This window comes from Tursiops truncatus, chromosome 16 (assembly GCF_011762595.2).
Source record: "Tursiops truncatus isolate mTurTru1 chromosome 16, mTurTru1.mat.Y, whole genome shotgun sequence".
Classification (NCBI taxonomy): domain Eukaryota; kingdom Metazoa; phylum Chordata; class Mammalia; order Artiodactyla; family Delphinidae; genus Tursiops; species Tursiops truncatus.
Window position 1 is genome coordinate 6349651 of NC_047049.1, and position 23035 is coordinate 6372685.

The window sequence follows — 23035 nt, forward strand, 5'->3', positions numbered from 1 at the left end:
TAGAAGGTCACGAAGAACCTCGGAGCGGGGTCGGCGTCAACCCCACTGCCCCTGGTGGATTCCACGGCCTTGATACCTAAGAGTCAAGTCAATCTGGGGTCCTATCTTGGCCTTTTCTTCCTCCTTCCATCCATTCTCAGCCTTTCCAAGGTTCTCTCTCCCCTTCGCGCAGTGGTTCGACCCATCTCCGCCAGGTATCAGGGGGTCCTGGGTGTCGGTGCGCATGCGTGAGCTCCAGCTGAGCGAGGCCGGGGCTCCACGACCCCTGGTGCAAGTGCTGGTGCTTGGGGCCCGGGGAGGGCCGTCGCCATGGCAGCGCCGGCCACGCGGTGAGGGTGCCGCCCTCCCGGCTGGTAGCTCCCGCAGCCTCACTGCCTGCTGGTGGGAACCGTGCGATTCCGCCCCCGACTGGGCGCCTGCCGAGTGCCTCACCAGCCAGACGAGGTAGGTGTCGCCCGCGCGCGGTACCGACGACTACGCGGCGTACCGCAGGGGCCAGCCTGCTGCCCTGCCGGTGTATGACGAGTCGGGAGCGGAACCCGGAGGCCAGTGCTGGCCTGGGTGCTGGGCCGTAGGCCGCGGGCAGTGGTCGGCCCTGAATGGAAGGTCGCCGGATCTGTGCAGATGCCCTCACGCCTGGTTAAGGCCCGACCCTGCGGGCGTGCCCCAGCACAGTCGGTGGCACAGCCTTGTCAGTGATGAATGAAACCGATCCTGAGCGCATTTCTCAATCTGAAAGTTTAAAGTCAGGGATCAACCTTGTATGCTACAGGGCCAGTGGGGATTTCTAAATTAGACCTGAGCCTCTTTGGAGAGAACAGAGTGCAGGGGACTTTGGCAAGGTAGAGAGCGTGTACCGGGCAGCTGCTGCCAGCTTGGCCGAGTGGAAATGCCACCCAGTGTGGTCAGTTCTCACATTTCAACAGAACCTGGAGTTCTGGACTTTTACCAAAAAAATCTTGATTTGTAAAACTTGTGCCAAATAAAATTCATCTACCGGTCAGGTTTACCCCACGCACTGCCAGTTTGCAGCCTGTTGTAAAGAATACTATTTGGAGAGAAAGTCACGAATTAGAGAAGACATCTGCTTTCTGAGAGTGAGGTCTATGGCTTTCCTTTTTTTTCTGTCTGTAAAATGAGGAGAGTAGGTTGGCTGAGTGTGACTGCAAAAATGGAATGAGCTGTCCCCAAGTTATGAGATTGGATGTTGGAGAATTTTAAGCAGAAGTGTGATAACCTCTCAATGATCCTTCAGCAGCAGGAAATGGAAGCAGGATACCTTAAGGGTCCTCAGAGCCAGAGTCCCCATGATTGTGTTCTGTGAGTTCTGTCTTTCCTAGCAGTCTTGCCTACCAGGCCACAACGTGGAATATAATATGTGTAAACATCAGGGCTTCACATATGATGGCATAGCTTAAAATGGCCCCTTTCTTCCAATAATGCACGAGAGAGGTAGCTGTAAAGAAAGACCTATAAAAGGCTAAAATTAGAAAAAGACTCAGAAGACACTGTGCCAGCTTACCAATAGAGCTGCACTGAAATGTCATGGGTGATTTTTTTCCCCTGTTTTTCTATACTTTTTTGTGGTAAAAATACACAGAACATAAAATTTACCATTTTAAGCAAGTGTCCAGTTCAGTGGCATTAAGTATGTTCACATTTTTGTGCAACCGTCACCACCATCCCTCTCTAGAGAATTTTCATCTTGCAAAACAAAATCCTGTACCCATTGAACACTAACTCTGCAATCTCCCCTACCCCAGTCCCTGGAAAGTGGTTTTCCTTCTCTATGAATTTGCCTATTCTAGGACTTCGTATAAGTGGATCATATAGTATTTATCCTTTTGTGGCTGGCTTGTTTCACTTAGCATAATGTCTTCAAGCTTCATCTTTGCCATGGCATGTGTCAGAATTTCCTTCCTTTTTAAGGCTGAATAATATTCCATTGTATGTATTTTTGTTGTTGTTATCCATTTATCCATGGATGGACACGGGTTGCTTCCACCTTTTAGTAATTGTAAATAATGCTGCTATGAACGTGAGTGTACAAATACCTGTTCAAGTCCCTGCTTTTAATTTTGGGGGGCATATATTCAGAAGTGGAATTGTTGGATCGTATAGGAATTCTATTTTTAATTTTTTGAGGAACTATACTTTTTTGTATTTTGCAAATTTTCCACAATAAGCATGTATTGCTTTGATATGAGGAGGGGGGGAAAGCCTTACTTTGTGCCCTCGGATTAGTACCCAGTGTTGAGCTTATGGTCAGAGTGTGAATGAGTAGCAAATGCGAATAAGTTTTGTCATTCAAGAAAATATGGTACTGACCCCATGGAACTTCGCTCAGTCAGAGACTAGATTGCTGACCTGCTGGCCCAGTCTTCACCTTCAGCTCAGAATTTATCTTAAAAGAGCAGAGAGGTGGTAGCAAGTGCTTGAGAGAATGGGGATGGGCTCCAGACTTCACCTGGAAAGAGGTGAAACTTCACCTCTGCCACGTACTGTGTTGTGTGACCTTGAGCCTGTTACCCAACCTTCAGAGTTTTGGTTTCCTCTTCTGTAAAAAAGGAATAATAATACCTTCCTTGCTGGTTTAAATGAAGATTAAGATCTTGCATGTAAAATGCTTAGCCTGGTAAATCACACAGAGTATGTGCTGGGTAAAAGGGTGGCTGCTGTTATTGCTGATCTCAGAGCAGCAGGACATGGTTAGAAAGTGTGGGTTTGAGGTGTGGCTCTTTCTTACCAGCAAAGAGGCCTTAATCAAGTCAGTTCCCTGTCTCTTTAAGGAAAAGTGACCATCCCCCCTGCTCAAAAGTCGCTGGGTAAATCTAAAGTGCAAACAAATATTACTGAGCATCTACTATGGGGAAGAAAGTCCCTCAGAAAAGCCAGTGGTTCAGAGGACCCAGCCCATTTTACAGATGCAGGAATTGAGACCAAGAGGAGAACAGCATAGACCAGAACCCAGGCTTCAGCCCCTCTAGCACAAGCTTCTTCCACTCCACCAGGCCTCTCGTCAAAGTTCAGAGTGGCTCACATACAATCCTCCTTGTCTAAAAGCTTGAGAATACCCCTGCCTCTCCTTCTCTTCCTGCCTTCCTCGTATTGCTACAATACAGGTAACAGGTGTCGACTGAAAAACAAAAACAAAAACCGTGCAACGGGGCTTTCCTGGTGGCGCAGTGGTTAAGAATCCACCTGCCAATGCAGGGGACATGGGTTCGAGCCCTGGTCTGGGAAGATCCCACATGCCACGGAGCAGCTAAGCCCGTGTGCCACAACTACTGAGCCTGCGCTCTAGAGCCTGTGAACCACAACTCATGAAGCTGCACGCGTAGAGCCCATGCTCCGCAACAAGAGAAGCCACCGCAATGAGAAGCTGGCGCACCACAACGAAGAGTAGCCCCCTCTTGCTGCAACTAGAGAAAGCCCGCGCACAGTAACAAAGACCCAACTCAGCCAAAAATAAATAAAAGAAAATAAATTTATTAAAAAAAAAACCGTGCAACATGAGAGCTGTGAGTTCAGTTTCATTTGGGGCTTACTGAAGACTATAGCCCAGGAGACGGCTTTCAGATAGCTTGGAGGAGCTGCTCGGAAGAGGTAGGGGGGAGGTCAGCAAATATATGATTCTGGTAACGGGGGTCCATGCAATCAAGCACACATATCGGTAGAAGGCTGCTGCTAGTCACAAGGAGCTGACATCTCCGTTAGTGATTTTAGTGCTTTTATAGGTATGAGAAGATGCAAGAAATTGGGTTCATAAAATTTTCTCCTGAAAATATCTAACTATTGGAAGGCCTGTTCTGCCAGGTTTTCCAGAGCTCAGAGTGCCTCGTTCCTGATCTCTGCCCTGAATTCCTTTCAGGGTGTGTCAAAGGTCAGCGACTGCAGTGGCTGGTAACTTCATTCTTGTAGAGGCAGAGGGCGAACGACATTCTTCAGTTAGCACAGGAGTTTCTTACAGCAGGGAGCTTTCAACTTGGTCACAGAAGTGCAGGGAGAAAGGATTTCCCATGCTGTATTTCTACCACACTTGCAGCTTCAATCTGGATGAGACTATTCTTTTCCCAGAGCTGCCCTATCAGAGTACCACAACCCAGATGGCATAAACAGCAGAAATGTACTGTCTTGGGCTTCCCCGGTGGCGCAGTGGTGAAGAATCCGCCTGTCAATGCAGGGGACACGGGTTCCAGCCCTGGTCCGGGAAGATCCCACATGCCAGGGTGCAACTAAGCCCATGCGCCACAACTACTGAGCCTGCGCTCTAGAGCCCGCGAGCCACAGCTACTGAGCCTGTGTGCCGCAACTACTGAAGACCGCGTGCCTAGAGCCCGTGCTCTGCAACAAGAGAAGCCACTGTGATGAGAAGCCTGCGCACCGCAGCAAAGAGTAGCCCCCCACTCGCCGCAACTAGAGAAAGCCCGTGCACAGCAACGAAGACCCAACGCAACCAAAAATAAATAAATTTTTTTTTTTTTTTGCGGTATGGGGGCCTCTCACTGCTGTGGCCTCTCCCGTTGCGGAGCACAGGCTCCGGATGCGCAGCCTCAACGGCCATGGCTCACGGGCCCAGCCGCTCTGCGGCACATGGGATCTTCCCAGACTGGGGCACGAACCCGTGTCCCCTGCATCGGCAGGCGGACTCTCAACCACTGCACCACCAGGGAAGCACTAAATATTTTTTTAAAAAGGAAATGTACTGTCTCACAGTTCCAGGGGCTAAAATTCTAAGATCAAGATGTCAGAAGGGTGGGTTCCTTCTGAGGCCGTGAGGGGGAGTCTGTTCCAGGCCCCTCTCCCTGCTGCTGGTGGTTTACTGGTACATCTCTGACTTTCCTCAGCTTGTAGATGCGTCACCCCGATCTCTGCCTTCATCTTCACTTAACGTTTTCCCTGTATGTCCCTGTGTGTGCAAATTTCCCTTTTTTATAAGGATGCTAGTCATAAATGATTAGGGCTCACCCTAATGACCTCATTTTAACTTGACTGCATCTGCAAATAGCCTATTTCCAAATAAGGTCACATTCTGAGGTCCTGGGGGTTAAAAGAATTCAAAATATAAATTTTGGATTCGGTCCCCCACAGAGGCCAAGTACAGGGGCTTGCCATTTCACTGCTTGCTCTTCATAGCAAGTGACTGGATGACTGGTGTTTGAACTTCTTGATGGGAACAGCTAAAGGAGTCCTGTGTGAAGGTGTACATTGGCCACAGTGACATATTGCTGAGAAGGGGTTAGTTTGTTCACTTTTTGTGAACCCCCTTGCCTGCCCCGATCCCTAGAATACTCCAGGCTCTAGTAAATGAAAAGCATCTTAGCTGGCTTTACCCATCTTAAACGTATTCTGCATGAGTTTGATGCTGAACTCCTTTATTTGTTAATCCCAACAGACCTTCTGTACAAAGTGGTTAGAATAAGGATACTTCACCCTAAATCATCTACCCCAGCAGAATACAAAATCGGAATCAGAGGAGCCCCAGACCCAGAGGTGCACTTTTGAAGCCTTGCTTCCAAATCCTGGCAGTTCGCAGTAGGAAGTACCTTGACTGTCTCTTTCTCAATACTTCGCTTACAGTTCTGTGGTTGTCCATCCTCCCCCACCAGCCTTGGAGTTCCTTGAGGGTGGGCACTAAGTCTGACTTGTCCCTTGCCCAGCATCCAGTACCCAGCATCACAAAGAAGAGACTCAGTGTTTCTTGGGTAAATGAAAGCAATATGGCAGAGCCCCTCTCCTGCCTAATTGAGAGCCAACTTTCTGGCCTGGAAGACCAGCTTGTCCTTTCTTAGTTCTCCTTGTGGCTAAAATTCAGGAGCTTCTACAAGTGGACAAGGCAAAACAAGGTACACCTGGAACCTCAAGGAGAAAGTCATACCAAAGGGCCTTGCTCATTTGCTCCCCAAGTGCATTGCATGGCATTCTTCCCTGACTTGCCTATAATCCGGAATGCCCTTCTCCACGCCTACCCTCGCTCTGGTGTCTCTCACGTGTGTGTGTGGGGCAAGGGGAATGCTTCTGGAACCTCTCTTGACCTCACTGCCTCCCTTGCCAGTTATGGCCTTATTTCTCCTACTCTTCTTAATAGCAGTACTCTTCTTATCTACAACTACATCTCTATGTCCACTTTATTCTGTAACTTATTCTGTTATGAACTGAATTTTGCCCCTCAAACTCCTATGTTGAAGCCCTAACCCCCAGTGTGACTGTATTTGGATATAGGGCCTTTAAAGAGGTAATTAAGATTAAATGAGGTCCTAAGGGTAGAGCCCAAGTCCTACAGGACCGGTGGTGTCCTTAAGAGGAGGAGACACCAGGGGTCTCTCTCTGCACAAGCACAGAGGAAAGGCCATGTGAGCACACAGCAAGAAGGCAGCAGTCTACAGGCCAGGAAGAGAGGCCTCACCAGGAACAAACCCTCATGGCACCTTGATCTTGGACTTCTAGCCTCCAGAACTGTGAGAAAATAACTGTCTGTTGTTTAAGCCCACTAGTCAGTGGTGGTCTGTTAATGGCAGCCCAAGCTAAGACACACTCCAATCTGTTTTCCTTCTCCTTTGCCAGGACCCTTCTACCCTGCATCCCTGACTGACATTGTTCGAGTGCTTTAGGGCTCTGTCCTGGACCCCCTTCTTTCCTATCCATAATCTCACACAGTCCCAGGACTTTAAATACCATCTGTACACTGATGACTCCCAAGTCTTTGTCCTTTGACCTGACTCCTTCCCCAAGCCCAAAGCGCCTGCCTGATCTCTCCATTTGGACGTCTAATACCAGTACTCTTCAACTTTTAGCACTATGACACAGCTAGTAAATGGTAATATTCAGCACATTTCCATAAATAGACGAGGATTTACAGTTTACAGCTAAAGGCAGTCAGCCCTGGCTGGGGTGGGCGGGAGGCGATGGGAGTGAGTTCTGGCTGCCCTGGGCTCTACCCAGCTGCCCCCCCAAGGGCTGAGAGGACCCAGACCCCAGGCACACCTGTGAACCTATTCCCAGGACCGCTGACGCTGGCGGAGAAGAGGCATTCTGAAGGATAGTCTGTGTCGTTCTTCACGTCCTGACATGGTGCTACTGTTCTTGCAGTTGTCCAGTTGGAGTCACCTTGATTCCTTTTTCTCTCTACCCTGCGTCCAGTCCAAGTCAATGCTGTTGGCTACACCTTCATAATATATCCAAGTGCAATCACTTTTCCCCACTTCAAATGCCAATCTGGTCCAAGCCCATAACATCTCTCACCGAAAGTGTTCCAGTATCCTCGCTCTTTTACTCCTTTCTACCTCCAGGCTTTTCTCCACACACCTGCAAGTGGTCCTGTGAAACTCTAAGTCAGAGCAGGTCAGTCCTGTGCTCAGAATCCTCCAGTGGTATCACAGCTCATTCAGATAATAGGCAAAGTCCTCACCGTAGCCTGAATGGCCCTGCACTGTGGCTCTGAGCCCGGGGCCCGTCTGCTCCCCCTTGGAGCTCCCTGGGCTCTGGCCCCACTGCCTGGCCACCATTCTCATACTTGCCAGACACTGTGTTACTGACACCTCTCATATTTCTTGGACAGGAATAAGAGTCTCCTCATTTCTAGTCCTGCATTTTTTCCATTCCATCAAGCTGTGTAAAACATTTGTGAACATCCATAGCATTATAAGGAACGTGACTCCGTCATTTACTGTCCAAAATGGGAGACTTTTGAGAGTGCAGTTGGGTGCTGTCAGTAATTACACCAGAACGACAGCTGTAAACTGGGACTGTCTTGGACAGACTGGTATACATGGTCACCTGTATGATCAGGCCACCCAAGATGACTGTTCTCTTACTCTCTGCACATCCCCTGCTCGACCAGTCCCTGCCTCACCTACACCCTACGCACCTGACTGACCTTTCCTCTCAGCTGTAGCGCCTATGATATAATCAGTAAATGCCTGTGTACCTGTTCCTGGCGCCAGCTGGTGAGTTTTGAAATCTTTGAATCCGAACTATCTCCACTATGATAATTTATCAAAGGGGCGGCGAGGGGCGGCCCCTCTGCTGGTTTCCCATGCAGCTGATGAGCCAACCCGATGTCAGTTCTCCCCATAACTGGTAACTGCCCTCTTCCCCAGGTAGCAAGGACTGCTGCCATGTCCTTCCCGCTGTCTGCCACACACGGTGGGGTGTCACTCCAGGACCCCGCTTCAGACACGTAAGATCCCCCGTCCATTCAACTCCTGATGTCTCTGTCACTGACTCGGGGCTCTCTCTTTGGTCTTGAGGCTGGGCAGGTACAGGGCTTGCAAGCCTTCAGGGTGCAGCTGAACTTCGCCCCACCTATAAGGATAAAAATTCTGACATCTCCCCCACTCTTCCTGCCCAGAATAGAAGAAGACTGTGGTGAAATCCCTTCCTGTGTTAAGTCTCAGGGACTCGGGGTAGAGGGAAATAAATAAAACATAATTAAGGTTAAACCCCAAGTGAAAAGCTTCATGGTTGAGTGAAAATGTCATGCTAAGTACTAGTTCACGTGGAGGCTCATCACCCACCAGGAAGGGCTGTGTCGCTTCCTCCAGTCTTTAGATGGTGTGATGGGCATGAGCTGCTGGGGGGAACTGAACTCAGACCCCAAGGCCTGGGCTCAGTACTGGCTCTGCCTCGGACTTCCCGTGTGAGCTCGGGCAGGTCCCCCTGCCACACCCCAACGTCAAATTCCTCAGCTGAAAAGGAAGGATTGGCCATGCTGGGAGCACACACACAGGTGCTTTTTCTTAGGAGATAGTCCTGTAGACAGCACCAAAAATCAGTTCCCCTCTGTCTAGTTGCCTAGGGCTTCTGTAACATACACCACAGAGCACATGGCTTAAGCAAAAGAAGTGTATTGTCTCCCAGTTCCGGAGGCCAGCAGTCTGAAGCCCAGGTGTCTGTGGGGCATGCCTGCCTCCTCTGAAGCTTCTAGGGGAGGCTCCTTCCTTCCTCTTCCAGCTGCTGGGGGGCCCAGGTGTTTCTTGCCTTTGGCAGTGTCTCTGCAGTCTCTGCCTCCTTCACATGGCCTTCTGTCTGCCTCTATCTGTGTCTAGATTTTCTTCTCTAAGGATGCCAGTCGTGTTGGATTAGTCATAGTTATGTGGGACACTCTAATCCACCATGACCTCAGCTTAACCTAGTTACATCAGCAAAGACCCTATTTCCAAGTAAATTCACATTTGTAGGTACCAAGGGTTAGGACTTCTTTGGAGGGAGCACAGTTCAATCAATTGTGTCTTCCATGAGAGCTCGGGCACCTACACCTTTTGGGCTGGCTGTATTTCCTCTGTGGTCCTAAGGATGGGAAACCGTGTGGGTGAGAAGTAGCAATGTTTGTCTTTCTCACTCTTGTTGGCTACATTTTGGAGATGACAGGAATGTGGGTTTCTTGAGCTAGGAATGACAGTCTGCACTGAACTCTAGAAATATCCCGGTCTTTCCCTTGGCCTGTGAGAAATTGCAGTAATGCCACCATCTAAGCCCCCATGATTGTAGAAAGCAAGCCATTGGACAGAACCTGGAGATTCCAGGCAGGGAGGTCGTTCCTGGTTCACAGAGCAGCTGGTGATCACGTGTGCCTTCACAGGGGCCCAGCTGCCCCGTGAGCCAGGACTCCCCTGGCGAGTGTTTCCTTTGCTACGAGCTATTTCTGTCACCTGGTCCCTGGGCCTTTGCTGCAGACCCTTGGGCACTGCAGGACGTTTTGGGAATGCCCTTCCCTTTTTGAGAAAGTGTCTGTAGACCTTTCTCTGAGCCTTTGGATTCTGCCCTGGGCTGGATGTGCCCAGTAGTTCAGGGACTGGTACCTGTCCATTATGGGGTGTGAGGGTGAGGGAACACTCTCAGCTTTAAACTCTCAGTTACTGAGAAAAGTACCAGGGTGTTAGCACGGCTATCTGTGTGCACGTATCAGTTGATCCCTTTCTCAGTGAACCTGATGACATGGCCTTTGGCGTGGCCAAGAAGCATCAGCAACGGTTCCTCTTAATTTTATGTTAGAGATGCTTTGAGCAACGGCAGAAAAGGGACAAGGGTAGTATTTGATATTTATTTGTCAAGTCCTGCAGCCCATCTCATGGAATTTCTTAACAGTTATCCCTAAGGCATCAGTTTTATTACCTGAGAGAACCACAGAGTAGAACCCAGAAGAAATATTTTCTGTTTGCAGTGGGTAGATTGGTTTTGCTCTCACATGTTTTCATTACCAAACTAAGCACTTTGCACTAGAGTGATACTTTATGTCTTTTTAAAAATTATCATTAATTAATTTATTTATTTTTGGCCACGTTGGGTCTTCATTGCTGTGCAGGCTTTCTCTAGTTGCAGTGACCAGGTCATTGCGGTGTGTGGGCTTCTCATCGCGGTGACTTCTCTTGTGGAGCTTGGGCTCTAGGCACATGGGCTGCAGTAGTTGTGGCTCGCAGGCTCAGTAGTTGTGGCGCACGGGCTTAGCTGCTCTGCAGCATGTGGGATCTTCCCAGACCAGGGCTCGAACCCGTGTCCCCTGCATCGGCAGGCGGATCCTTAACCACTGTGCCACCAGGGAAGTCCTTTATGTCTTTCTACCTCTCTGTCTTCCCAAGCACTTGGGTGTGCAGCACAGCGCAGGGGTGAGAGCACGGGCTTTGGGGCTGGGCTGCCTGAGTGCGGCAGCTCTGCCGCTCATTGGTCCGGGGACTTAGGGTGAGTTTTGTCCCCCATATGCCACAGTCTCCTCATCTATAAAGTGGGATAAACCTCATAGCTTTAATGCATGTAAAGCTTCTAGAACAGTCTCTGGCATGTAGTAAGTGCTCAATTGTTATCTCCTTTGAGTCACTCAGCGGCCTTGGTGGGGCAGAGTTTATTCCCATTTGACAGGGGAGAAAAGATCACATCATGGACAGTAAAGCTGGTCTCTTGGCCCTTCATCCTGTGCTTGTTCTGTGACCCCACACTTCCCTCCTTGTGTTGCCCCAGAGAGAAAGGGGAAGAGAAAAGGGCAAGCAGAAACCAGGGAAGGAGAGGAGAAGTAAATCCATCAGCAAGACGCCTCCCACTGGAACTAAGATAAACCCAGACTCCCTAACAGGACCGGATGAGGCCTGTCTCCCCACTCTCCGCTGTACATTCCAGCTGCGCAGACCCCTCCCACCCCTCAGGCATGCCAACCTTGGAGCTTAATCCTACTCAGGCACCACGTCTAAGTCTAAGCATTAGGTCCTCGGGAAAGCTATTCTGGCCTCTGTATTAGTTAGGATATGGGTTCCACTGCTCTAACAGAAATCCAAATAGCAATGGCTGAAACAGGATAGAACTCTCCTTTTCTCTGATGTAAAAGCCCTGGCTGACTGGTGCCTCTGCCATACAAAGGGGTCCTGCTCCTTCCGTCACCCCCAGGGCGTTACCCTCCCCTGCAGTAGAAGGGGCTGACCACCTGGCCCGCATTCCCGCCAGCCGGGAGGCAGGAAGGGGAGGGCAGGGGCGCAGCACTTCCTGCTAAGGCAGGACCTGGAAGTGTGCACGTCCCTTCGATGTCCATCCTGTCGGCCAGAACCTAGTCACCTGGCCACATCCCGCTACACGTTTTTATCTTGGGCAACCACGTGCACCGTTATTATGAGGGGCTCCATTCATATGAGGGAGAAGGGAAGAGTGGGTGTTCGGGGGCAAGTGGCAATCCCTGCCACCCCTCCTAGTCCAAATAAGACTTACCAGTTATGTTTCCACAGCATCCTGACGCTCATTGCACTGTGACTCTGTCACTATTTTTACTTATTTGTAGTGTATCTGTTTTACCCTCCCATTAATACGAGGGCAGGAATCGTATTATATACCCAGTGCCTGGTTCACAGTAACTGTCTACGAATATTAGTTGACTTCCTGATAGGATTACACAGCACAAAGCAAGCGTTTAGGTGGGACTCAAAGAAGGAAGACATTTATCTTCATCCTGGTCCCAACCATTTCAAACCAGGCTGTGGACAGACGGCCTCACATGGAATTATGTCTGTACCTCCTGTTAGCTCTGCCTTCAGTGTGAATCCACGGTCCAGCCGCTTAACTTCCCTGCTCCGAGACCACCTGCACGCCTAGTCTGTGGTGGCTAGCCTTGCCCCAAAGCCTGAGGTCTCTCTGAAGTGTGAATCCCATCGCTGTCACTCCCGCTTCAACCTTCCAGTGGATTCCCATTTCTCATGGAACCAGAGCCTCCCTTATCCTTCGCTCTTGAGCCACGCCTACCCTTCCCTCCTGGGGACACCCCGAGCCCCTTTCTGACACTTGAACATTTCTGCCCCTGCTGTTACCATTCAGATCTCAACTCAGATTCTCCTGCTCAGAGAGGTCGCCCTGGAGAGGTAAACCCACACCCCAGTCGCCTCTGCCACGTCACCTCACAGCCTGGAGTGCTTGAACTTGTCCACGCCTCCAACAAATAATGCAGACCGCACCTCCCTGAGGGAGGTCCCAGGCGTCACTGCCTGAGACCACTATAGAAACACTTGTGTGAGAGATTGGCTCCTGGTATCTGAAAGTAGTACTAACAGATGCTTTGGAAACTTGGGGATGTGTATCCTGGAACCTAGAACCAGGGTGGGAGGAATAGGATAAGGCTGAGTAGCGGTCTGTGGCTGCAGGATGCCTGCTTCACAGCATTACGCTCCCACTTTTTAATCCCCACAGTAGTTGCTTGCTTTGCACGCTGCAGAAAGATTTATGCAGAAAATGCCAAGTTCTACCTGCCACTTAGTGACATGCCAGACTCCTGGAGCCCCCAGATTGGAAGGTGTATCAGTCAGGGTTCCACAGAGAAACAGAGCAGTAGGGGATACATGTCAGGAGACTTAGTGCAAGGAATCACCTTGTGCAGCCTGAGGACTGGCGAGGCAGGGCTGAAATCCACCGTGCAAGCTGACGGGAAGGGCAGGCCAGGCTAGGGCATGAGCTGCAGCTGTGGCCACAGGCAAAATTTCTTCTTCCTCAAGGAAACCTCAGTTCTGCTCTTCAGGCCTTTCTTTTGACAGAACCAGGCCCTCCCTGATTACCAAGGATCACCCCTTTTACTAAAAGCCAGCGTGCACGTGGTCTCAGGAGCGGGGAAGTTAAGAAGCGGCTGGACCGTGGATTCATGTTGAAGGCGGAGTTAACAGGATGTACCGACGTAATTCCACACGAGACCATCTGTCCACAGCCTTGTTTGAAATGGTTGGGACCAGAACGAAAATAAGTGTCTTCCTTCTTTGAATCCCACCTAAACGCTTGGTTTGTTCTGTGTGATCCTTTCAGTAAGTCGACTTGATCACATCTCTAAAATACCTGCCCAGCAGCCCCTAGGTTAGCATTTGTGAATAAATGGGGAAAACATCCTCGCCAAGCTGACACCTAACAGTGACCATCACTGAAAGGGAGATTCCTGATTTCTTTGGGAGACACATTCTGAATAACTTCAGGAAATGATAGAAACGATGCTACTGCCCATTTCCCCAAATGCCCCGTCTCTCTAGCTAACAGCTCGACAGCAGCATTAATTGAACTTGATTTCATAATTATTATTAGTTCACCCCAGTTTGGTTGCTTAGATACAAAGCAATTCATTTGGAGACAATTTTCCTAAGATGTCCCACAGATATTATAATGTTCCAGAAGTATGTTCAGTAATAATTTATAAGTAATGGCTCCCAGAGTTAACACATTTCTGCTCCAAGCAATATACTTTCTTTGACTACTGTCAACCACTGTATAATATTTATTAAGTCACTAACTGGTAGTCTAATGCTACTTGTGCATTTCCAGCAGAGTTTATCTTGCAGGTCTTGGACAGTATTTGATTTGAGGCTTTGGGGATGGTTATAATGTGCTTTTACCCCCTTGACACAAAAGCAATTTAATATTTATTGTAAAAACTTGGGGGGTAAAACAGAAAGAGGTAGAGAAGAAAATAATCACCCTAACCTACCACCAAAGAATATTCTTTCGTATATGTGTATACATAAAATCTGAAAATGGTACCTTAATGCAATTCTGAATCCTGTTCTTTTAAACTTAACATTATTTTGTGATTAAATAATCCATATAATTAAGTTGTTTATGAATATTTTAATGATTTCATATAACTGTACCATGATTTATTACACCATTCTCTCATTGTTAGATGTTTACATTGTTTCCAGGTATTTGCAATTGTAAAGAATACCAAGATACAGACTTGCAACTAGTAGTTAAATAAGTTCTGGGTGTGGGGGGGCAAATCTAATGCACAGCATGGTGATTATAGTCAACAGTACTGTATTATAACCTCAAAGGTGCTAAGAGACTAGATATTAATTGTTCACACCACAAAAAAGAAATAATTATGTGAGGTGATAGAGGTGTTAGCTAATGCTACAGTGGTAATCATATTGCAACATACAAATGTATTAAATCACATTGTACACCTTAAACTTACACAATGTTATATGTCAATTTAAAAAAAAAAGACCAGGATGAATATCTTTATGTTAATCTTTGCACACATATATGAGTGTCACCTTAGAATTTATTCTTGGAAGTGAAATTATAGGAAGAAGGGGTATGAAGTATAGAAGCCTTTTGATAAATATCAACCAGCTGGTTTCTGGGTTAGAAGATTTTTGAAAATTCCTCTCATGATACTCGACCACATTTATAAAACATCACTTGAGAAATAGAAGAGTCAGTATAGTCATTTCCTAAAGAGCTTATGAGCAACTGAGTATATTTATCTTGAAATGGAAGTAATTATTTATTTCCTTAAAATATAAGATGCTCATTTCTATATTTGTTATAGATACAACCCAGAATTTGCATCAGTTCTCTTCTGTGAGCCTTAAATGTTTAGCTAGGACACTGCCTTTCCCTAATGGCTTTCATCTGCCTTTCCAAGTGATATCAGGTGCCAGCATGCTGTCCCTGGGCCTTATCGGTGACACAGGGTCTCCAGAAGGAACGAGCCCATAAACGCCAAGTCATTGTGTGCGAGGGATGGGCCGCTTCAGCCAGCAGCTGATTACCTGCTCCTGGAGCCCAGCCCAGCTGACACTGCTTAGGAAGAGGCTTTGAGATCTAATTAAGATCCGTTTCCCTGCTCTGTCACAGCACCCCGTAAAGACTGCCAGGCAATAATGAAGGTTCTTTTACTGAAAGACCCTAAGGAGGACGACTGTGGCCAGGATCCCTACATCAGGGTAAGTACCTGACACACCTGGTCCCCGAAAGCCCAACACTGCCTTGTGATTGAAGTCAAGGGGAGGGTCCATCTGCTAAAACTCTGAGGAACTGGCGCAGAATAAGTTGTGAAATAGGACCTTTTCCTTATTTTCCAAACAACCCTGGCCAATTCAAAACCATATTCTTTTACCTGCAGGAATTAGGATTATATGGACTCGAAGCCACTTTGATCCCTGTTTTATCATTTGAGTTTTGGTCTCTTCCCAGTTTTTTGGAGAAGGTAAGATTCATCAGTGTCTGAGCACCATCGTTTCTGAATGAGACACGTTTGGTTTCTGTAGACTCCTACAGAATTCTAGGGGAAGGACCCGTTTGCTAGCCCTCATCTCACTACCCAACTGTAAAACAAGGACGGCACGAGCTCACCTGCTCCAGGACTTGGCTGCTACTGGATCCTCAGCCCAAGCCTCTATCAGCGGCCCCAGAAAGCCACCCAACCTGGAGGTGGGCCCGTAAGGAGGCCCGGGAGAGCCAGTCATGCTGAGGCACCAAGCCTGTGCTGCTCTTGGCCACGCAGACCCTTCACCTTCCTCCTGTCATTCAGTCCACGCCCCTGACCTCAGCGAAGCGCAGAAGAGCTGTTGTTTCTCCCCAGGTTGGGCAGCTTGGCGGAGTTCTCCAGCAGATAAGAGGGAGAGTTGGGACTGCTTCCATGTATTGGAGCGATAGTTATGGCCAGGGAGAGTCCCAGGAAAGCCCTCCAAATGCTTCCGACTAAAGATTCAGGGCCCAGCACCCCAGGCCCCATCAGTGTGCACCCTGTCACCGGACATCTCCCCGGGGGCACCGTTCTGGACACGTGGGCCCAGAGCCAGGGCGGCTTCGTGGGACTGGTGTGCCCAGCCCTGCCCACCGGGCTCCCGGGCCACTGTGAGCATCAGGTTCACCCCCGTGCTCTGCATGTCAGAGCCCACCTGTCACTCTGTGGAGGACCTCTCTGCTATCTCCCTTCGCTCTGAGCTGAAGATTGAATTATTCATTCAACAGTTTACTCAGCAAACATTGATTTGGCATCTGCCCTGGGTCTGTGTGCTGTGAGGAATATATAATGGACCCACATCGCATGCTCTTCCGTAAGCAGCTTTAACAGGGAACCAGAGCTCATCATTTGAAATCTTTGCTGGGCCCCTGTGCTCATAAAAATACTAGAGTCTCTGTGGGAGCTTCTCCATCACCCCCAGCCAGTTTGTTTCATGAGGGGCTTCCTGGACTCCCTCTCTGAAGCTCCTGATGGGCAGTGAGCGAGCGCACGGGCTTGGGAATCATAGGGGCATGTGCTCAAGTGCCGGCTCTGCCCCTCACCTTGAACTAGTTCTTTATCCTCGCCAAGCCTCTGTGTCTTAATCCGTGCGATGCAAATAGTGCCACCCGTCTCACAGGGCACTTTCACAGATTCAGTGCAGGATTATGTGTATAACAGCCCAGTGCCCAGCTCAGAATACGTGTTCAATAGATTTTATCACCATTTTTATGCTCAAAAACCAGGGCTTCAGCATGGATATCACTCCTTGAATGTTCCAGCTTTCTTATGGATGCAGGTCAAGTCTACCGTCCTGCCTGCACCCTAGCCACACCCAGACTGAGTCACATTGTCCCTTGGCTCCATTACACCTGCCACCCTGCATCACACTGGCCTCTCCCTCCCCAAGACTGTGTGAGCTCCTTGAGGGAAATGCTGTGAATTTACCTGTATGTCCTTAAAGGCCTAGAGTAGTTCCAGGCGCATAGTAAGCTCTGTCTTGAGTGGATGGATGGATGGATGGATGGATGGAATTAGTTTGCCTGCTGCTATTGTGAAGCATTTAGAATTCTGGAAAATGTTGAACTTGACTGTCATATAAAATGCCTTTGCTGTTGTTTGGTGTGCAGCTGTCTCACCCTGAAGGTTACGGGGGCCTCATTTTTACCAGCCCCAGAGCAGTGGAAGCAGTGGAGCTGTGTTTGGAGAAAGACAATAAAACCGAAGGTAAGGGTGGGTCTGCTGTGAATGCCACTGGACTTCGCTTTGTCCTGTTGGTGATACTAGATTCCAGAAATAGCTGGACTTCAGGTTTGAGAAAGTGCAATGACTTTTAGTCAAAAACTATTTAGGTACCAAGTTACTTCGTGTTTTTGGAACCTTTGGAGGGAGCAGAAGATGAAATTCCTTCTTCTAAGCTGTTTCTTAGTGTCCCACACAGAACGACATGTTACATGGTAGCCTCCTGACCGGGGTGAGCGCTTCGTGGCACTGCGTCACCAGGAAGCAGGAGACGGTGCTACCTCCTAAATGCCCAGACGGGTGCCGCTGTGGGGGGTCTCCACGTGCACCCACCAGGTGGTCACAGTATGTGGGCGCCAGTCTCTTTCCTCACAGGGACGTTGGGAAGGTCCAACAGCACATGAGAACAGTGCGTGCCGAGCCAGCACTCGATGATGTGACCCCGCCCAGGCCTCCTTCTCGCTTCCTTCCCTCTCTGCCAGAGCCCGGCTCTCAGACTGAACACCACCTTAGTCTGTCCCATCAGACAGCTTTGAGCTAACATGTGTGGAGTGCCTGCTGTATACCAGGCTCTATATTAGCTTGACATTCGCAATCTCATTCAATCCTGGACCGGCCAGAGACTCACCTACCGTGGTCCTCATTTTACAGATAAGAATGCTGAGGCTTGGGGAGAGTCAGCACCTGTCCAAGGCCCTGGAGCCCGTCTGTCAGGCCGGACCAGCTCCAGTTATACTAACAGGGGGAGGCAGCGGGACGGGTGGTTATCAAAGGGCTTTGCAGTCAGTTAGGCCTGGCCTCAGATGGCCATTCTGACCTTGGCGGCTTCCTTGACCTCGCTGAGCCTCAGTTTCCTTGTTTGTAAAGTGGGCACAATAATACTTGCATCCCAGGATCGTCACTTCTACCACTAGTTAGAGCTCCTCTAGGGCCTACCGTGTGCCACACCAGGCCCTGGCTGCTTTATCCGTGAGGTGGGTATGGTTAGTATCCCCGCCTGACAAATGAGGAGCCTGTGGAGCAGAGGGCATGAAACTCTCCAAGACCACACGGTCTGTAAGTCACAGTTTTAAGATTCTAGCTGCGGAGTCTGAGTCCCAAAGTGAAGCATTCAGGACATCTCCTGGTGCGTGGTGACACTGAGCAAGTGACAGTGCAGAGTGGTCCTTATCTTTACAGTCAATTAGGCTTTCATTATAGCCAAAACAATCACCAACTCGGTGATTTCATATACGCAGTTACCTCCTATTGAGGAGAAAGTCTAACGCTTTTCTTAGGGATGAGGACTTGTGCTGTCCAATCCTCAAGGCAGCTCAGAACCGGAAGTACTGTTATTTCCAAAATGGAGAAAGAAGACTCGAGATGGAGAAGCGTGTGTATTCTCTCCCAGTGGTGCTTCAGGAATCTTGGTCTTACAGTTGTGCTTTCCCTTTTGTATGTGTTTTGAGGATGAAGATGATGAAAAAGAAAAAATCCCCAGCATGGACACTATAACTTTTTATAATGCTTTATAGTTTAAAAAGCATTTTCCCATACATTTTCTTTTTTTCTTTTTTTTGATGGAAGTATAGTTGGTGTACAATATTATATAAGTTACAAGTGTACAATATAGTCCATACATTTTCTTATTTTGATTGTTACAACAACTTTATGAATACAGGCAGGAGAGGTGTAGTTAATCCCCGTTACCTCGACAGGGAAACAGAGGAGGTGGGTCAGCTGACTTGCGAGGAACGAGCCCAAGTTAAGGGGCAGAGCCAGCTCTGAAGCCGGGCATTCTGATTTCACCCAGGGCTTGCTCCAACTCATATCTGCTATGATGCTTGGAGAATGGTTTGTTCACATGCTGTAGATAATGTTTAAATAAATATTATTTACGTTTGTGGGGTAGGAAAGGAAAGAAGGTGAAACTCAGTCTTTTATCGCTTTTTAAAAGGGAATTTCTCACGGGAGTGTAAAGGGTAGAGTAACACTATTGAATTTAAGGGAAAATTACACTCATAGTCAGATCTTAGGAAGGAAGAACCAGTGTTTCCTTATCTTCTAAAAGGATGTTGAATGCCAAGTGGCCTTGTGATACATTTATACTGCCCACTTTCTCTTGGTTTTTCTTCAATCCATATTTAAAGATGTTTATTTTTTGTCATCAAATGATAGTGTTCTCTATTAAATTGTGTTTGTTTATGAACCTGATATTTATTCTCTTCTTTGACCTAATAGATAAATGAGCCTTCCCATCTGAGATGACAGTTTCTTGACTGCTTTCAGATTTATATCCCGAATAAAACCAGTCATATTGCTTTGTTAGACATTTAAGTTGCCTCTTTTTCACGACCAGTAATTTTTTCTTTAAAAGTCTAGATTATGGGGGGACATCCCTGGCTGTCCAGTGGTTAGGACTCAGCACTTTCACTGCCATGGCCCCGGGTTCAGTCCCTCGCTAAGATCCCGCAAGCTGCGTAGCACGGCCAAAAAAAAAAACAGAAAAAGTCTAGATTTTTGAATTTTAATATTACCATGCAAATTAATTCTTCAAGTTATGTTTACTAGTATGCACTAAAAATCCTTCTAGTGCCAACTGTGGAAGTGATTTGATACTTAATGCCTTCAATAAGGAAGGCATGTTGAAACATTTGCCAAAGTGATTTTAAAAATTTTGCCTGCGGAATATGGACAATATAAAAATGGATTTTAGTTTGAGATGCTGTTCTTTCTATTTGGTTATTAATAATTTTCCTTGCTCACAAGTTTTTAGGATGAACAAACAGCCTTGGGCAGCAGTCCAAATGGCCGCTTTGGTATTTGCAACTCACATCAAATTTCATGTTTTACAGTCTGGAGAAAGTCTCTGGCAGAAAAATGGAATGCTAAGTCAGTGTATGTGGTGGGAAATGCTACTGCTTCTCTAGGTAAGCAGTCAAGGTACAAATAAAACACCAAAGAATGACTGTGATATTGTGATTATAATAAGAAATATATATTTGGTCTTTGTCCCTGTTCCTGGCACAGAGCTCCTAAAACCCTTGGAATTTCCTGAGTGATAAAAAAGATAAGGTGGGGCTTCCCTGGTGGCGCAGTGGTTGAGAGTCCGCCTGCCGATGCAGGGGACACGGGTTCGTGCCCCGGTCCGGGAGGATCCCACATGCCGCAGAGCGGCTGGGCCCGTGAGCCATGGCCGCTGAGCCTGCGCGTCCAGAGCCTGTGCTCCGCAGCGGGAGAGGCCACAGCAGTGAGAGGCCCGCGTACCACAAAAAAAAAAAAAAAAAAGATAAGGTGTACTTTGTTATTCATAACAAACCTCTTTCAACTCCACCTGAGATGACTTTAATGGGGTGACTTTTGGAAAGCCCCTTAAATTGGAGGCTAGTTGCCATGGGAACCAATCCTCCGATTAGAGTAGGAACTTTCAGCCTCATGCCCTCCCTGCCTCCTACTTCCAGGGAGAAGACATCAGCCAGAGGTTGAATTAATCAATCAATTATGGCTGTGTATGAAGCTGCCATAAAAATCCAGAAGGACAGTAATGTGGAGGGTGCTGGGAGGCTGGAGCCAGGAGAGGGCACGGAAGCTCAGGCCCTCCCCGCATACCTGCCTGCTGCACCTCTTCCATCTGGCTGTTCATTTATACCCTTTGAAATATCCTTTGTAATAAATCTGCAGTAGTTAGTAAACCATCTTCCTGAGTTCTGTGAGCTGTTCTAGCAAATGATCCAACCCAAGGAGTGGGTTGTGAGAACCTCCGATTTAGAGCTGGTCAGTCAGAAGCACAAGCAGAGAGCTGGGTCTGAAGTGGGAGCAGTTTGTGGGACTGAGCCTTCCATCCTCGGGATTTGACGCTACCTCCCAGTAGAGAGTGTCAGACTTGAGTTCACTTGTAGGACACCTAGCTGAGAACTGGAGAATTGCTTGGTGTGGAAAACCCACACATTGGGTAACCAGAGTGCAGACGTGTGGTGATGAGAGCAGAGGAGGAAAAGAGGAGGTTTCCTTCCACACTGACTTAGCTTTGTTCATTGAACACTATAGTTCAGTTTAAAACATGATTTTTTTCCTTTTTAAATTTACAAAAAGTAATTAATTAGTTAACTATATAATGCTGCTGATAAGGGTGCGGTGAAACAAATGTATTCAAATATTGCTAAATGGCATTGAAATTTGGTTCACATCTTTTGAGAAGTACTTGGTTGGCATGTATTCAAAAGCTTTGCCAAAATAGTTGTACCCTTTGGCCCACTAATCCCTTTGCTGGTAAAATCTGTCCAAGCTGTTTCGAAGAAGACTTACAGAGAAGTTATAAATACAAGGCAAGGAACAATTTTTCCTGAACCTTTTGAAACTAAGTTGCTGATAATGATGCCTTACCATCCAAAGCCACAGGTCCAGGGAGGGCAGGGCTGGGACCCAGCTCCCTCTCGTCTCCCTACACCAGCCTCCAAGGGGAGACTTTCTCCATGTCATTTGTAAGGCATGTGCCTTTGTACTTGCACATTTTAAAAACAACACAGGAACAGGACTTTAATAACCATGTAAAGAAATATATTTTGTTGTTGTTGTTTTCCAGTGAATAAAATTGGCCTGCATACAGAAGGAGAAAACTGTGGAAATGCAGGAAAGCTTGCAGAGTACATTTGTTCTAGTAAGTAGAACAAGGTCGCCCCAAATGAAGCCCATTTATTTTTGTTGGTCGGTCTCACAACCAGCGCCTCGGGAAAGGGCCACCTCCTCGGTGATGATGCTGATACTGTGGCTGATGGGTGTGTGCCGCTCCAAGACCGTGGCTGCCTTGTATCTGCATCTGTCTGTGCTGGTCTGAGATCCAGCCTACTGCCCTCCACCCCCTCCACCCAAGGACTTGAGACAACTTGAACGTGACACAGAATAAAAAGGCTGGAGACAAAACCAGAAGCAAGACCCTCTGCAGGGATTGTAAGGGGAGTGGAAGCAGCAGAAGCTGCCGGCACCGTCCCTCTGTCTGCCGGCTCCCCACCTTCCTGGTAGGAGTCTCTTCCCTGTCCGAATTCCCCCCCCCACAAAGCCCGCTCCCCCTAAAGAGCCCACTCAGCCCCCCCATAAGCTCATCACTGGGCAGCATATGGGCTGAGACTTAAAATGGCAAGGGTTCTGGGGATACTTGTGTTTAAATAAGGATTAAGCTTTAATTATGAACGTTTCGGCTTCTGACGAAACATGGGCCAAGATTTTTGGAGCAGAACTCTCCGAGAGAGAGGACGGAGAGGCTCGATATGTACTTGCAGGGGAGCCCCACCTCCAAGTTGTGTGTCCCAATCTCTCCCCTACACGTCTGATCCAACTGCACACACATGCTCTTGTGTCCTTGTCACTTGGATCCCTCCCTGAGAGATGTGTGACATCAGACCCCCACGTGAAAGATGACACAGAACCAGCTTGCCTTCTGTCACTGAGAGGGAATCAGAGCTTCGCTCCTCGGGGTCAGGGGGTGTGGAACTGTCTGCGAGGGCCAGATACGCCGTCTTTGCGGCCACATCCTCTGCCCGTCGTAGCACGAGAGCAGCCGTAGACCATGGGCTGGGTTCTGACCTGGGTTTGCGGTTTGCAGACCCTTTCTAGAGCTTGCTGAGCTAGAAGACAGGGCCAGGTTGGCTGCTGACGCCTGAGGTTTTGCTCTGAGGTGGTCCCAGGAGAGGGGTGTCTTCTCTGCCCCTGGGGTGGTGGTTTCAGGGTGGGCAGGGAGCCAGGACACCTTAACCGGGAATTTTTACGGCTTCTGGGACCGTGGTGCGTGGTTTTGTGTCTGGACGTGGTGTGTAAGAACATTTCTTCTCCAGGTAACGATCTCTAAAGTCTGAGGAGGCC

General features: G+C 48.2%; 1 protein-coding gene across 10 annotated transcripts in view; it reads left to right on the top strand.

Moving 5' to 3' along the window:
- Positions 1-70: 70 nt before the first annotated feature.
- UROS (uroporphyrinogen III synthase) overlaps positions 71-23035 on the top strand; it is a 34352-nt gene continuing 11387 nt past the window's right edge. Inside the window, exons 1-7 of one of the 10 annotated variants that reach the window (XM_033842124.2) lie at positions 218-444; positions 8100-8179; positions 15088-15176; positions 15356-15439; positions 17089-17185; positions 20035-20109; positions 21762-21836. In XM_033842124.2, coding sequence (XP_033698015.1) covers positions 15114-15176; positions 15356-15439; positions 17089-17185; positions 20035-20109; positions 21762-21836 — 394 coding nt within the window. In that variant the 5' untranslated portion in view covers positions 218-444; positions 8100-8179; positions 15088-15113. The other 9 variants (XM_033842125.2, XM_033842131.2, XR_012326823.1 and 6 more) reach the window with 9 other exon arrangements.